Source organism: Rhagoletis zephyria, unplaced genomic scaffold (assembly GCF_001687245.7).
Source record: "Rhagoletis zephyria isolate East Lansing unplaced genomic scaffold, Rhagoletis_zephyria_1.1 Rzeph_scaffold_00080, whole genome shotgun sequence".
Taxonomy (NCBI): domain Eukaryota; kingdom Metazoa; phylum Arthropoda; class Insecta; order Diptera; family Tephritidae; genus Rhagoletis; species Rhagoletis zephyria.
Window position 1 is genome coordinate 112,464 of NW_016157164.1, and position 14,969 is coordinate 127,432.

General features: G+C 33.4%; 4 protein-coding genes across 8 annotated transcripts in view; 2 read left to right on the forward strand and 2 right to left on the reverse strand.

Moving 5' to 3' along the window:
* The window catches only part of wwk (anoctamin 8 white walker), a 499,833-nt gene that overhangs the window by 71,732 nt on the left and 413,132 nt on the right, over positions 1-14,969 (forward strand). The window lies entirely within an intron of this gene.
* Positions 2,055-4,242, reverse strand: LOC108373389 (uncharacterized). 3 transcript variants are annotated; one of them, XM_017629263.1, is made up of 2 exons: positions 3,621-4,242; positions 2,055-3,314 (listed from the first exon to the last, which is right to left on the reverse strand). In XM_017629263.1, exons 1-2 carry the CDS (start codon positions 4,189-4,191, stop codon positions 2,173-2,175), a joined length of 1,713 nt encoding a protein of 570 aa, XP_017484752.1. In that variant the 5' UTR covers positions 4,192-4,242; the 3' UTR covers positions 2,055-2,172. The 3 variants fall into 3 exon arrangements, with proteins under 3 accessions (XP_017484752.1, XP_017484768.1, XP_017484760.1); XM_017629279.1 differs by lacking the exon at positions 3,621-4,242 and adding an exon at positions 3,528-3,614 and having other exon boundaries at positions 2,055-3,472; XM_017629271.1 differs by lacking the exon at positions 3,621-4,242 and adding an exon at positions 3,532-3,598 and having other exon boundaries at positions 2,055-3,472.
* Positions 4,622-6,716, reverse strand: LOC108373412 (uncharacterized). 2 transcript variants are annotated; one of them, XM_017629290.1, is made up of 2 exons: positions 6,505-6,716; positions 4,622-6,445 (listed from the first exon to the last, which is right to left on the reverse strand). In XM_017629290.1, exons 1-2 carry the CDS (start codon positions 6,531-6,533, stop codon positions 5,146-5,148), a joined length of 1,329 nt encoding a protein of 442 aa, XP_017484779.1. In that variant the 5' UTR covers positions 6,534-6,716; the 3' UTR covers positions 4,622-5,145. The 2 variants fall into 2 exon arrangements, with proteins under 2 accessions (XP_017484779.1, XP_017484787.1); XM_017629298.1 differs by having other exon boundaries at positions 6,501-6,716.
* Positions 8,339-9,695, forward strand: LOC108373430 (uncharacterized). Of its 2 annotated transcripts, none has more exons than XM_017629315.1 (2): positions 8,339-9,498; positions 9,554-9,695. In XM_017629315.1, exons 1-2 carry the CDS (start codon positions 8,379-8,381, stop codon positions 9,556-9,558), a joined length of 1,125 nt encoding a protein of 374 aa, XP_017484804.1. In that variant the 5' UTR covers positions 8,339-8,378; the 3' UTR covers positions 9,559-9,695. The 2 variants fall into 2 exon arrangements, with proteins under 2 accessions (XP_017484804.1, XP_017484798.1); XM_017629309.1 differs by having other exon boundaries at positions 8,339-9,494.

Consider the following 14,969-nt stretch of genomic DNA (forward strand, 5'->3'; position numbering starts at 1 on the left):
TTTTCATTTTCAATTTCATAGATTGTTTATAATGACTTTTGCTAAAATTTCAAAATCAAAAGTTATCAAAACAAATTCTATGGGACTGAGAAGTATTATTTTCTACTTTTTAGTCCATTTATAAAAGCGTTGTATATTAAAAAGTTTTTTTTATATTATTTATTTCTGACTAGTTTGGAGTTTCATTCAAACGAAGTATCAAAGTCAAATTGAAGTGATTTTGTTTTCGTATTCTTCGCTTTTATTGTCGCTTTGCCGGCGGTTCCACTTGCAGCCGTACGTACATATGTATGTACATATTTATGTACGTATTACTACGTTTATACGCATGCATAAGTCGCTTTAATTCATTTCGCCGCGATTCAAAACATATGTATAAACTGAATTTCAATTCGCTTTGAAACAGCGAAGTGTTTTGGCTCACACTCCATTTCAAATCGGTAGGTTATTTCTCCAGATAGTTAGAAAGAGTGTATAAACACCGCTCTCACTCAAAGCGATTTGGAGATCAGCTGTTCCGCTCAAATTCCAAATAATCACATCAGTATTTAAAAGCTGATTAATAATAATCGTTCTTTTTCTTTGCCACGATTTTATAATGCCGAATAAAACTAGATTTTTATCACTTTCCACTATGTTAACTTATAAAATGTCAAATGAAAACAGCTAATTTTGTTTGCTTTTGAAGACGGTTACTTTGATGCCGATATAAAGCCGTAAGTATAAACACTAGAGCGAAATGTGTACGGTGTCAATGCGCTTTCAATTAAGTCGATTATTCTGTGCGTATAAACGTGGAATATGTTGAGCTAGCCAATACGCGTATGTGTGTTTTTGTGCCGACGTAGATTCTACGTGCGTAAATATGTCGGCGCATAGAATTGAATTCCTCAGCATCAAACTAAATTTAAAAATATCCAGCACTCGCACCGAATAGACAACACGATCAAAACCAATCATTGATACTGCATTTCAAAGATATATCTTAACTTAAGTATATATTTCACATTTAAGTTACCATAAGCAACTCGTCCCGTTCGTAGAAATTTGAACATGGGTCTAAATAATGATAAAATGAAAAATTATAACATTAAAAAATTTAAAACGAAAAATTATAAGAACTTATCCACTTCGTACCAATATTACAACAAACAAACGCATTCATCTCATTCTCTCGTAGTTTAATTTTATGAAGGTTTCACTTCTACCGGGTGTGCACTTCACACATATGTTTTAACAACATTTACCTGCTGTGTCTACATTTGACTAAATTATTATTATGTAATTCTACTTTTTTATATCCATCAATAATGTACTATTTGGCCCTTTTTGATCAATAATCTGGAATGGAGCTTTAAATGGTTTTTCAAACTTTCTTTGTTTCCTACTTTTACATATGAATGGGCTAGAAACATAAGGGTCTAAATGACATTTTTTGGAAATATAAGTTATACCCATATTTGTATAGTTAAATATAGTATTTATTTGGTGACAAAGAGTAAAGATTCTTTGAATTAGTTAATTAACATGCATTCATTTAGGCAAGAACTATTTCAAATGACTTTACCCAGAATTTACAATAAGTAATCAACTTTAACTTTAATTATAATTCTAGCTTAAGAAATTGCAAGTTTGAAGTGGATAAAAATTTGCGGTGGTTGTTGATAATTTTTTTTTTGGCGGATGGTGTTACTAATTGCTTCCATAAAAAAAAATTGCCAAACATACTTTGAATGGAAGAAAATGCGTGACACCGTCAGAAAAAAATTATCAAAAATCAAAGCGATTTATTTTAGGTATTTCATAGGCTTATTGATCCCTCTTATGTGCAAGAAAACACTGTTCTTCACGTTTTTACCCGACGTTTCGCTAAAATCCTTAGCATCTTCAGGGGTGTTTTATTTTCACATCAACATACATATAAATAGACATACAATTTAAAATTAGTAATGACATAAAAAATGTGTGAACAGTTCTACAAACAATAATAAAAAACAATCACTGATTTTTAAAGGATTTTTAAAGGATTTTTAAAATTTTGCACTTACATATGAACACGAGTTTCAAAATTCACGTACATATATAAACAAATAAATAACACAAAAACTTAAACTAATTGGTCCGTATCGATACCAACGTCGTGTGGTACACTTGTCATACTGTTGATTTTAGCTATAAACATAATAAATAAGCAGTCGCGATGTCATCCGTGTCTTCCTTTTTGTTCATTGTCTTGTCCCTCTTCTGTAATATCCGTAAGCTTTCCAACGTGAATCTTGTTCTCTCCCTCTTTTCTTTGTCTATTATTTTCGTTTTAGTTAGATCAGCTGTGTGTCCGCTTGCTGATATGTGTTGTGATAGTGCCGTGTTGCTCTTGTTCTTCTTGATGTCCGCTTCATGCTCCGATAAGCGAACTGCAAGCGGCCTTTTTGTCGTTCCAATGTAAATTCTATTACACTTTTCGTTTTCACTTCCTTCGCATGTTATTTCGTACACTACGTTATTTTGTTGGTGCGGCTCTATTGGAGTTTTTGTTTTGGTAAATACTGAAGACAACGTGTGATTTGATCGGTATGCTAGTATTGTATTTTGGTTGTTAGTGTATTCCTTGCGATCAATTTTTTCGCTGAGTCTAGGTACGTATGTTACACTGTAGTAGCGTTTTGTCTCATTATTAGTTGTTGTGATCGTAGGGTTATTGCGTTTGTCATTAATTTGTGTTGTTATTTGTTTAACTAGGCTATGAATTATGTGCTCCGGGTAGTTGTTACTTCTAAGAATGTTGAATATTTTCTTTATATTTGTGTCATGAAATTGTTGATGGCTTATTTTTAGTATCTTATTAATTAAGTTCTTAGCAGTATTAATTTTGTACTTAGAGGGTTGTGACGACAAATAATTTATTAAACGTCCCGAGGATGTAGGTTTCGAATACCAGTCAAGTATTAAAGAGTCATTTCTTCTATGGATCATAACGTCTAAAAATGGGATCCGGAAATTTGCCTCTGTTTCTATTGTGAACTGCAATTTTCGATGATATTTGTTGAGTGTTTTCAATATAATGTCCACATCCTTTCGTTTAACTATGGCAAAAATGTCATCCACATATTTTACTATAAATTGTATATCAATTTTATAGATTTCTTTAAGTTCTATCATAGTTGCGTTCAGTAAATCGTCCATTATAATGTCAGCAATAGTGGGTGAGAGAGGGTTTCCCATTGGCATTCCAAAGGTTTGAATGTAGAATTTTTCGTTGCACGCGAAATAATTATTATCCTTCAGGCAGAAATTAAGGATATTTAGAAATTTGTTTTTGGGGATGTTCGTCGACTGTTTTATTGTGCTCCATTTTGACATTATGATATTAATGGCTAAGGGTATCGGAATGTTGGTAAACAACGATACCACATCAAAAGACACCAGCAATTCTTCCTCACTTACTTTTACTTTATCCAGTTTATCTTTTAATCTGAACGCATTTTTTATATTGTATTCCTCAGAGATGAGATTACTGAGAATCTTACCTACATATTTGGACAAACCATAACACGGAACATTGATGGACGAACAAATTGGCCTTAAGGGCAAGTCAGGTTTGTGGATCTTTGGTAATCCGTAAAGTCGTGGTGCAATCGCTGCTGTGCATACGAGTTGTTGTTTACCTCTGTAGTCAATAATTTTGCTTTTGTACAATTCGTCAACCAGGGTGTTGTTCTTTCTCTGTAGCGCATTTGTTGGATCGTTTCTTACTATTTTATACGTGTTTTTGTCATCAAGTAGTTTGTTCATCTTCTCTGTGTAGTCCTCTTTGTACATTACCACTGTTTTGTTTCCCTTATCTGCGTCTGTTAAGATAATATCGTCTTTGTGCGACTTTAAGAAAGTTTTGGTCTTATTGAATGTTTCTAATATAAATTTTTCTGCTGAGTTGTGCCTTATATTCCGTTTAAATTGTATTATATTATTGCTGAGTTTGCATCTTGCAATTTCCTTGACTCTGTCATCCTTTTCTTGTTGTATGATTTGTTCAATTTCTGCAATCATTCGGATCGGTTGGAAACTAGTCTTCGTTGTGGGTAGTGTGAATTTCCTGCCTAATGACAGCAGCCACTTTGTTTCTACTGGGAAATCTATGTCCGTTTTGTTTACAAACCAATCGTTGTTTAAACCTATTCCCAGCTTCTGCATTTGTTGGTATTTTAGTCTCTCGAGCTTAGATGTTTGTATTGTTTCGCGTTCTTTTTTAATTCTCTGGCTGATGCAGTCTTGCTTGCAGATAAAGGAATCCAGTTCTATTTTGCTTATGCTGTGTTTAAGTTGTTGTTGCGCGTGATGTAGATGGGTCTTAGAAGTCTTAATATTCATGTTTGTTTGTGTAATTTCTATATTGAGTATTTTCTTTAAAAAAAGTTGTTTTGTTTTTTCGGTTTGTGCTTTTAGTTTGTGGGATGTGGTGTTTATATTAACCTTCTTGATAGCGTTTGTCAAGTGATTTGGCAGTAGGTTATATTTCCTGCATTCTAATAAGAACTTAAGTTGCGCCATTTGTTTGGCTAACTTCTGTTTTAGTTTACTGTAGCATTTCAGTGTCATGCATGTGTGTTCGCCGTGTTTGTACTTCATATGTTTGTAGAAGTCCTTCATGTTTGTTATTGTGATTCTTCGTTGATGTTTAATAAAAAGAAAAAATATATACTTCGGCAGGCCTTCCGAGATTATACAATTTGATTATTAGTTGATGATCAATTTTTGTTATCTTATTTTAGGTATTTCATAGGCTTATTGATCCCTTTTATGTGCAAGAAAACACTGTTCTTCACGTTTTTACCCGACGTTTCGCTAAAATCCTTAGCATCTTCAGGGGTGTTTTATTCTCCTTTTATTTTCACATCAACATACATATAAATAGACATACAATTTAAAATTAGTAATGACATAAAAAATGTGTGAACAGTTCTACAAACAATAATAAAAAACAATCACAGATTTTTAAAGGATTTTTAAAATTTTGCACTTACATATGAACACGAGTTTCAAAATTCACGTACATATATAAACAAATAAATAACACAAAAACTTAAACTAATTGGTCCGTATCGATACCAACGTCGTGTGGTACACTTGTCATACTGTTGATTTTAGCTATAAACATAATAAATAAGCAGTCGCGATGTCATCCGTGTCTTCCTTTTTGTTCATTGTCTTGTCCCTCTTCTGTAATATCCGTAAGCTTTCCAACGTGAATCTTGTTCTCTCCCTCTTTTCTTTGTCTATTATTTTCGTTTTAGTTAGATCAGCTGTGTGTCCGCTTGCTGATATGTGTTGTGATAGTGCCGTGTTGCTCTTGTTCTTCTTGATGTCCGCTTCATGCTCCGATAAGCGAACTGCAAGCGGCCTTTTTGTCGTTCCAATGTAAATTTTATTACACTTTTCGTTTTCACTTCCTTCGCATGTTATTTCGTACACTACGTTATTTTGTTGGTGCGGCTCTATTGGAGTTTTTGTTTTGGTAAATACTGAAGACAACGTGTGATTTGATCGGTATGCTAGTATTGTATTTTGGTTGTTAGTGTATTTCTTGCGATCAATTTTTTCGCTGAGTCTAGGTACGTATGTTACACTGTAGTAGCGTTTTGTCTCATTATTAGTTGTTGTGATCGTAGGGTTATTGCGTTTGTCATTAATTTGTGTTGTTATTTGTTTAACTAGGCTATGAATTATGTGCTCCGGGTAGTTGTTACTTCTAAGAATGTTGAATATTTTCTTTATATTTGTGTCATGAAATTGTTGATGGCTTATTTTTAGTATCTTATTAATTAAGTTCTTAGCAGTATTAATTTTGTACTTAGAGGGTTGTGACGACAAATAATTTATTAAACGTCCCGAGGATGTAGGTTTCGAATACCAGTCAAGTATTAAAGAGTCATTTCTTCTATGGATCATAACGTCTAAAAATGGGATCCGGAAATTTGCCTCTGTTTCTATTGTGAACTGCAATTTTCGATGATATTTGTTGAGTGTTTTCAATATAATGTCCACATCCTTTCGTTTAACTATGGCAAAAATGTCATCCACATATTTTACTATAAATTGTATATCAATTTTATAGATTTCTTTAAGTTCTATCATAGTTGCGTTCAGTAAATCGTCCATTATAATGTCAGCAATAGTGGGTGAGAGAGGGTTTCCCATTGGCATTCCAAAGGTTTGAATGTAGAATTTTTCGTTGCACGCGAAATAATTATTATCCTTCAGGCATAAATTTAGGATATTTAGAAATTTGTTTTTGGCGATGTTCGTCGACTGTTTTATTGTGCTCCATTTTGACATTATGATATTAATGGCTAAGGGTATCGGAATGTTGGTAAACAACGATACCACATCAAAAGACACCAGCAATTCTTCCTCACTTACTTTTACTTTATCCAGTTTATCTTTTAATCTGAACGCATTTTTTATATTGTATTCCTCAGAGATGAGATTACTGAGAATCTTACCTACATATTTGGACAAACCATAACACGGAACATTGATGGACGAACAAATTGGCCTTAAGGGCAAGTCAGGTTTGTGGATCTTTGGTAATCCGTAAAGTCGTGGTGCAATCGCTGCTGTGCATACGAGTTGTTGTTTACCTCTGTAGTCAATAATTTTGCTTTTGTACAATTCGTCAACCAGGGTGTTGTTCTTTCTCTGCAGCGCATTTGTTGGATCGTTTCTTACTATTTTATACGTGTTTTTGTCATCAAGTAGTTTGTTAATCTTCTCTGTGTAGTCCTCTTTGTACATTACCACCGTTTTGTTTCCCTTATCTGCGTCTGTTAAGATAATATCGTCTTTGTGCGACTTTAAGAAAGTTTTGGTCTTATTGAATGTTTCTAATATAAATTTTTCTGCTGAGTTGTGCCTTATATTCCGTTTAAATTGTATTATATTATTGCTGAGTTTGCATCTTGCAATTTCCTTGACTCTGTCATCCTTTTCTTGTTGTATGATTTGTTAAATTTCTGCAATCATTCGGATCGGTTGGAAACTAGTCTTCGTTGTGGGTAGTGTGAATTTCCTGCCTAATGACAGCAGCCACTTTGTTTCTACTGGGAAATCTATGTCCGTTTTGTGTACAAACCAATCGTTGTTTAAATCTATTCCCAGCTTCTGCATTTGTTGGTATTTTAGTCTCTCGAGCATAGATTATTTGTCGTCACAACCCTCTAAGTACAAAATTAATACTGCTAAGAACTCAATTAATAAGATACCAAAAATAAGCCATCAACAATTTCATGACACAGATATAAAGAAAATATTCAACATTCTTAGAATTAACAACTACCCGGAGCACATAATTCATAGCCTAGTTAAACAAATAACAACGCAAAGTAATGACAAACGCAATAACCCTACGATCACAACAACTAATAATGAGACAAAACGCTACTACAGTGTAACATACGTACCTAGACTCAGCGAAAAAATTGATCGCAAGAAATACACTAACAACCAAAATACAATACTAGCATACCGATCAAATCACACGTTGTCTTCAGTATTTACCAAAACAAAAACTCCAATAGAGCCGCACCAACAAAATAACGTAGTGTACGAAATAACATGCGAAGGAAGTGAAAACCAAAAGAGTAATAAAATTTACATTTGAACGNTACATCTCGAGACAATAAGCAGCCATTTTAAAATAAAATAGGTTGCAATAGGCAGCAAGCGGACACACAGCTGATCTAACTAAAACAAAAATAATAGACAAAGAAAAGAGGGAGAGAACAAGATTCACGTTGGAAAGCTTACGGATATTACAGAAGAGGGACAAGACAATGAACAAAAAGGAAGACACGGATGACATCGCGACTGCTTATTTATTATGTTTATAGCTAAAATCAACAGTATGACAAGTGTACCACACGATGTTGGTATCGATGCGGACCAATTAGTTTAAGTTTTTGTGTTATTTATTTGTTTATATATGTACGTGAATTTTGAAACTCGCGTTCATATGTAAGTGCAAAATTTTAAATATCCTTTAAAAATCTGTGATTGTTTTTTATTATTGTTTGTAGAACTGTTCACACATTTTTTATGTCATTACTAATTTTAAATTGTATGTCTATTTATATGTATGTTGATGTGAAAATAAAAGGAGAATAAAACACCCCTGAAGATGCTAAGGATTTTAGCGAAACGTCGGGTAAAAACGTGAAGAACAGTGTTTTCTTGCAAATAAAAAGGGATCAATAAGCCTATGAAATACCTAAAATAATATACCAAAAATTGATCATCAACTAATAATCAAATTGTATAATCTCGGCCTGCCGTATATATTTTTTCTTTTTATTAAACATCAACGAAGAATCACAACAACAAACATGAAGGACTTCTACAAACATATGAAGTACAAACACGGCGAACACACATGCATGACACTGAAACGCTACAGTAAACTAAAACAGAGGTTAACCAAACAGATGGCGCAACTTAAGTTCTTATTAGAATGCAGGAAATATAACCTACTGCCAAATCACTTGACAAATGCAATCAAGAAGGTTAATATAAACACCGCATCTCACAAACTAAAAGCACAAACCGAAAAAACAAAACAACTTTTTTTAAAGAAAATACTCAACATAGATATTACACAAACAAACATGAATATTAAGACTTCTAAGACCCATCTACATCACGCGCAACAACAACTTAAACACAGCATAAGCAAAATAGAACTGGATTCCTTTATCTGCAAGCAAGACTGCCTCAGCCAGAGAATTAAAAAAGAACGCGAAACAATACAAACATCTAAGCTCGAGAGACTAAAATACCAACAAATGCAGAAGCTGGGAATAGATTTAAACAACGATTGGTTTGTAAACAAAACGGACATAGATTTCCCAGTAGAAACAAAGTGGCTGCTGTCATTAGGCAGGAAATTCACACTACCCACAACGAAGACTAGTTTCCAACCGATCCGAATGATTGCAGAAATTGAACAAATCATACAACAAGAAAAGGATGACAGAGTCAAGGAAATTGCAAGATGCAAACTCAGCAATAACATAATACAATTTAAACGGAATATAAGGCACAACTCAGCAGAAAAATTTATATTAGAAACATTCAATAAGACCAAAACTTTCTTAAAGTCGCACAAAGACGATATTATCTTAACAGACGCAGATAAGGGAAACAAAACAGTGGTAATGTACAAAGAGGACTACACAGAGAAGATGAACAAACTACTTGATGACAAAAACACGTATAAAATAGTAAGAAACGATCCAACAAATGCGCTACAGAGAAAGAACAACACCCTGGTTGACGAATTGTACAAAAGCAAAATTATTGACTACAGAGGTAAACAACAACTCGTATGCACAGCAGCGATTGCACCACGACTTTACGGATTACCAAAGATCCACAAACCTGACTTGCCCTTAAGGCCAATTTGTTCGTCCATCAATGTTCCGTGTTATGGTTTGTCCAAATATGTAGGTAAGATTCTCAGTAATCTCATCTCTGAGGAATACAATATAAAAAATGCGTTCAGATTAAAAGATAAACTGGATAAAGTAAAAGTAAGTGAGGAAGAATTGCTGGTGTCTTTTGATGTGGTATCGTTGTTTACCAACATTCCGATACCCTTAGCCATTAATATCATAATGTCAAAATGGAGCACAATAAAACAGTCGACGAACATCCCCAAAAACAAATTTCTAAATATCCTTAATTTCTGCCTGAAGGATAATAATTATTTCGCGTGCAACGAAAAATTCTACATTCAAACCTTTGGAATGCCAATGGGAAACCCTCTCTCACCCACTATTGCTGACATTATAATGGACGATTTACTGAACGCAACTATGATAGAACTTAAAGAAATCTATAAAATTGATATACAATTTATAGTAAAATATGTGGATGACATTTTTGCCATAGTTAAACGAAAGGATGTGGACATTATATTGAAAACACTCAACAAATATCATCGAAAATTGCAGTTCACAATAGAAACAGAGGCAAATTTCCGGATCCCATTTTTAGACGTTATGATCCATAGAAGAAATGACTCTTTAATACTTGACTGGTATTCGAAACCTACATCCTCGGGACGTTTAATAAATTATTTGTCGTCACAACCCTCTAAGTACAAAATTAATACTGCTAAGAACTTAATTAATAAGATACTAAAAATAAGCCATCAACAATTTCATGACACAAATATAAAGAAAATATTCAACATTCTTAGAAGTAACAACTACCCGGAGCACATAATTCATAGCCTAGTTAAACAAATAACAACACAAATTAATGACAAACGCAATAACCCTACGATCACAACAACTAATAATGAGACAAAACGCTACTACAGTGTAACATACGTACCTAGACTCAGCGAAAAAATTGATCGCAAGAAATACACTAACAACCAAAATACAATACTAGCATACCGATCAAATCACACGTTGTCTTCAGTATTTACCAAAACAAAAACTCCAATAGAGCCGCACCAACAAAATAACGTAGTGTACGAAATAACATGCGAAGGAAGTGAAAACGAAAAGTGTAATAAAATTTACATTGGAACGACAAAAAGGCCGCTTGCAGTTCGCTTATCGGAGCATGAAGCGGACATCAAGAAGAACAAGAGCAACACGGCACTATCACAACACATATCAGCAAGCGGACACACAGCTGATCTAACTAAAACGAAAATAATAGACAAAGAAAAGAGGGAGAGAACAAGATTCACGTTGGAAATCTTACGGATATTACAGAAGAGGGACAAGACAATGAACAAAAAGGAAGACACGGATGACATCGCGACTGCTTATTTATTATGTTTATAGCTAAAATCAACAGTATGACAAGTGTACCACACGATGTTGGTATCGATGCGGACCAATTAGTTTAAGTTTTTGTGTTATTTATTTGTTTATATATGTACGTGAATTTTGAAACTCGTGTTCATATGTAAGTGCAAAATTTTAAAAATCCTTTAAAAATCTGTGATTGTTTTTTATTATTGTTTGTAGAACTGTTCACACATTTTTTATGTCATTACTAATTTTAAATTGTATGTCTATTTATATGTATGTTGATGTGAAAATAAAAAGAGAATAAAACACCCCTGCAGATGCTAAGGATTTTAGCGAAACGTCGGGTAAAAACGTGAAGAACAGTGTTTTCTTGCACATAAAAGGGATCAATAAGCCTATGAAATACCTAAAATAATATACCAAAAATTGATCATCAACTAATAATCAAAGCGATTTGTTAGACACTTAAAACTTGCACTATCTTGATCTAGAATTCAGTGGGCTATAAAACTGCATACACTTATTTAAAAAGTTTGGTGTTGTTTTAAAATTTTGTTGAATTTTTCTATTTTTTTTACAAAGTTTGAAATTTGTTTTTTGTTAGAAAGTGAGTCGTATTTTTATAAAAAAAAAATAAACATTAAACAAACAGAAAAAAATAGCCGAAACTGATCACAATATCGTGTCCCTTTTATTTTTCACATGACTGAATGTGGGCGTGTCCAACCCCGCCCACTTTTACATATTACAGTTTTTATTTTAACAGACCTTAGGGTAATAATTTTATCCCGATATGTTCGCCGACGCTTAGTCTTTTTGAAGACTCAACAAAATCTATTTTCGGGCACCACGATTTGAATTGGTGGAACTGCTGATTTTTGGCGTTTGGGTCCTTGGCAAAACAATGCAAATATTTTACAAACGTAATTAATACGTTTTTGCAACTCATACCGATCTGGCTCAAAACCCTCATATTCAATATATTTCGCTATTGCACCCAGCAAATTTTGAACTTTTTGGGAATGCGTACCGAAATTTTCACGCCAAATCTCAAAAACATGCAATCGAGAAAATTCGCAGTGTTAACATTTTGAATTAGAAAATTAGATATGTAATCAAGAAATAAACATGAAAAAAACTGTAGAAAATAAAGAGCTTGGATTAGGTTATGGAATACTATGCGAGCCTCTGCAGGTCAATGCATCTACACTGAACACTTTTATAATCTTAAAATATTAACAAACAATATGTAAATAAAAATATTGAGGGCCGATAGGGGAAACACACTTAAAACATTACCTAAATACTTGAAAGACGAACCAAGAAACACACAAAACCCTACTTTTCTAAAACAACGATTTGCATAGAAAACAACACGAATTATCAAAAAGTTTAATTGTAGAAATAAAGTTAATACCTTTATGAATAATATCCATTGCATACAATTTTCACTAACTCGGCTTTTCACAAGATTTTAATAACGATAAATCCAATTCAATTTTCAGCGTGCTGACGCTGTACAAATAAAATGGACAATTGATGACAGTTTTGTAGCTTTTTTCAGAAACAACCGTTAGAATTAAAACAAAAAATATATGTATGACAACATGAACTTTGGACAAATAACTGCTTGCAAAGCCTATTTTGGTTGAAAAATTTTTACATAAATTTTTTTAATTTTGGCCTATGAAAGCAACCACTGTGCAGCGGCCCTACTGTGTCTATTGTGATTACCTCAAAAGATGTGTTGGGCGTTTCCGTTATGTGAAACCTTTCTTTCGTGTATTTCGTTATCTTGACTTTGGCACAAATTTTACAGTTATTAACAAATTCCTTAACCATTTTGCTCATGTTTTTCCACACATACCTTTGCTTCAACTTGCTCACGCACCTTCTTGTTCCGCAACACCCTCCTTGCAATGATTCATGATACTCCCGTATCAAGGCGATTCCACCGTCACGGGTGGGATATTTGTACAGAAAAAATATTCTTTCTTGTTTAAATTTAAGTATAAAGTACTGTAGAATTCTACATTTTGATAAAGTTCAGAATTGCTCTATCAGCTCTGGTTTTCGAGATGTCCTAACCTAAAAGTGCAAAAAACNCTGGTTTTCGAGATATCCTAACCTAAAAGTGCAAAAAACACCGTTTTTGCCCATATTTGAGGTTATGTAGCCTTGCAGATGTTTTCTTTCACCAAAATAATAGGCTGGCATCTTTAAGTACAAGTCTTCTTCTTTCAAATGGCGTTTTGTTTGCTCAAATATCATTTTTTTCGCTGAGATATCGCATTTTGAAATTTTCATGTTTCTTAATTTTCCTACACCTGAAAATCGATTGAGATAACATAGACATGATATAGTCGATTACTAGATTACTAATTTTCTCGAATTGAGTCTTATTTTTATTAAAATTTTGTCTCACACCATAAATGTGCTAACTCACCAAACCCCTACACTATCTAACCCACGGGTACCGAGTCACACACAGCCCTAACCCCTAGAAACTATCCCTACCATACCGCAAGCAGGCTACCATTTTTAAATTTAGTTGAACGAAGAAGACTTGTACTTAAAGATGCCAGCCTATTATTTTGGTGAAAGAAAACATCTGCAAGGCTACATAACCTCAAATATGGGCAAAAACGGTGTTTTTTGCACTTTTAGGTTAGGATATCTCGAAAACCAGTGCTGATAGAGAAATTCTGAGGCCAGATTTGGATGCAGCGCATCATAAACCTTCGGAAATATATAGTATGGTTTCTGGGTCTGAATGTTGGTTAAATTTTGTCGGCCTGTGTTATCTTAAAACAATGTCAGACCTACTTCGATCCTTTTGATTCTAACCCCTTCATATGTATACAAATTTTCCTACTTGGAAATTAGCCTTTTTTACATTGCTCTGCTTATTTCTATTCACAATTTTTGATTTCAATAAATTTTCTTTTGCTTTAGTGTGTGCGTATCTTAGTTTCAGTTTCAATTCTGTTACATAATCATCAAAATTGTTCAATATCTCTCTATTCTCACATGGTAATGCACTTAATTTGCCATAGACTAACTCAAAGGGAGTATATGTCGTAGTTGCGTGTGGAGTTGAATTACGGTTGCCAGACGTACTGATTTTATCAGTACAGTACTGATTTTTCAACTCTTGTACTGATTTTATTAATTTCTTGAATCAGTACGCTAATGTCCTGATTTTCCAAAATTTGTACTGATTTGTACTGAATTTTCTATTCAAACAAAATACTTAAGTATTTTCTTAAGGTTTTGACATAACTGTACTGTAAAAAAATAAGAAGAAAACAATTTAATTGTAGTTGACATGTTTTAGATAATGTTTGATATACCCAAGAAATTAATACAACAAAAAGATCAATCGTTTTATGGGCATATCACCGGGTCGTTACGTACCAGTTGCGATAATATGATGGAGCTTAAATCATTTACAAATAAAGCTTAAATTTTTGTCGAGTGTTGTTAGTTATCTCGAAAATAACTTTCAGTTTAGCAACAATAAATTTCAATATTCGAATGACTTTTGCCTATAACTTAAAACTCCTTTTTCTCAATTTACTGACATTGTAAAAGAGTTTTGCATACAAGACATAGAGTTATGGGCTGTTTTTGCTTACGCGTAAAAGCACATTTAGCGCATTTAGCTCTAAATGCTACTCTAAATGTATATTTATCCATACAAAATTCGTCACCTAAATTCAACTAAATGCAACTCCATTTTTGCATTAAGAATCTAAATACTAAAAGCAACCCTGTGATGTTCCAAGATTTCCACGATTCGAACATGGTTTAATGAGAAAAAGTGGCAAGATTGCTTTTTCGCGTATACAGTGGCTAGCTGCGTTTCAGTGATCGCCGATCGGGATTTCATTTATTATTTTACATTATTTAGATAAAGAAAAGTTACGCAAATTCAACATCGATGTGATGCTGATAGAAATCTGGATCAATTTGTGATCAACTGAAACTGACAAATGAATATATATACAAATAAATGTTCGGTTATGGTTAAAACAATTCAAGTTTTTGTATTGAATTTTTGGTTTAAAATTTATTTTTTCCTTTTCAGTAGGTCTTTTTGCACATTATCTTCTGCGTGAAAATTGATCGTAATAGATACGGATC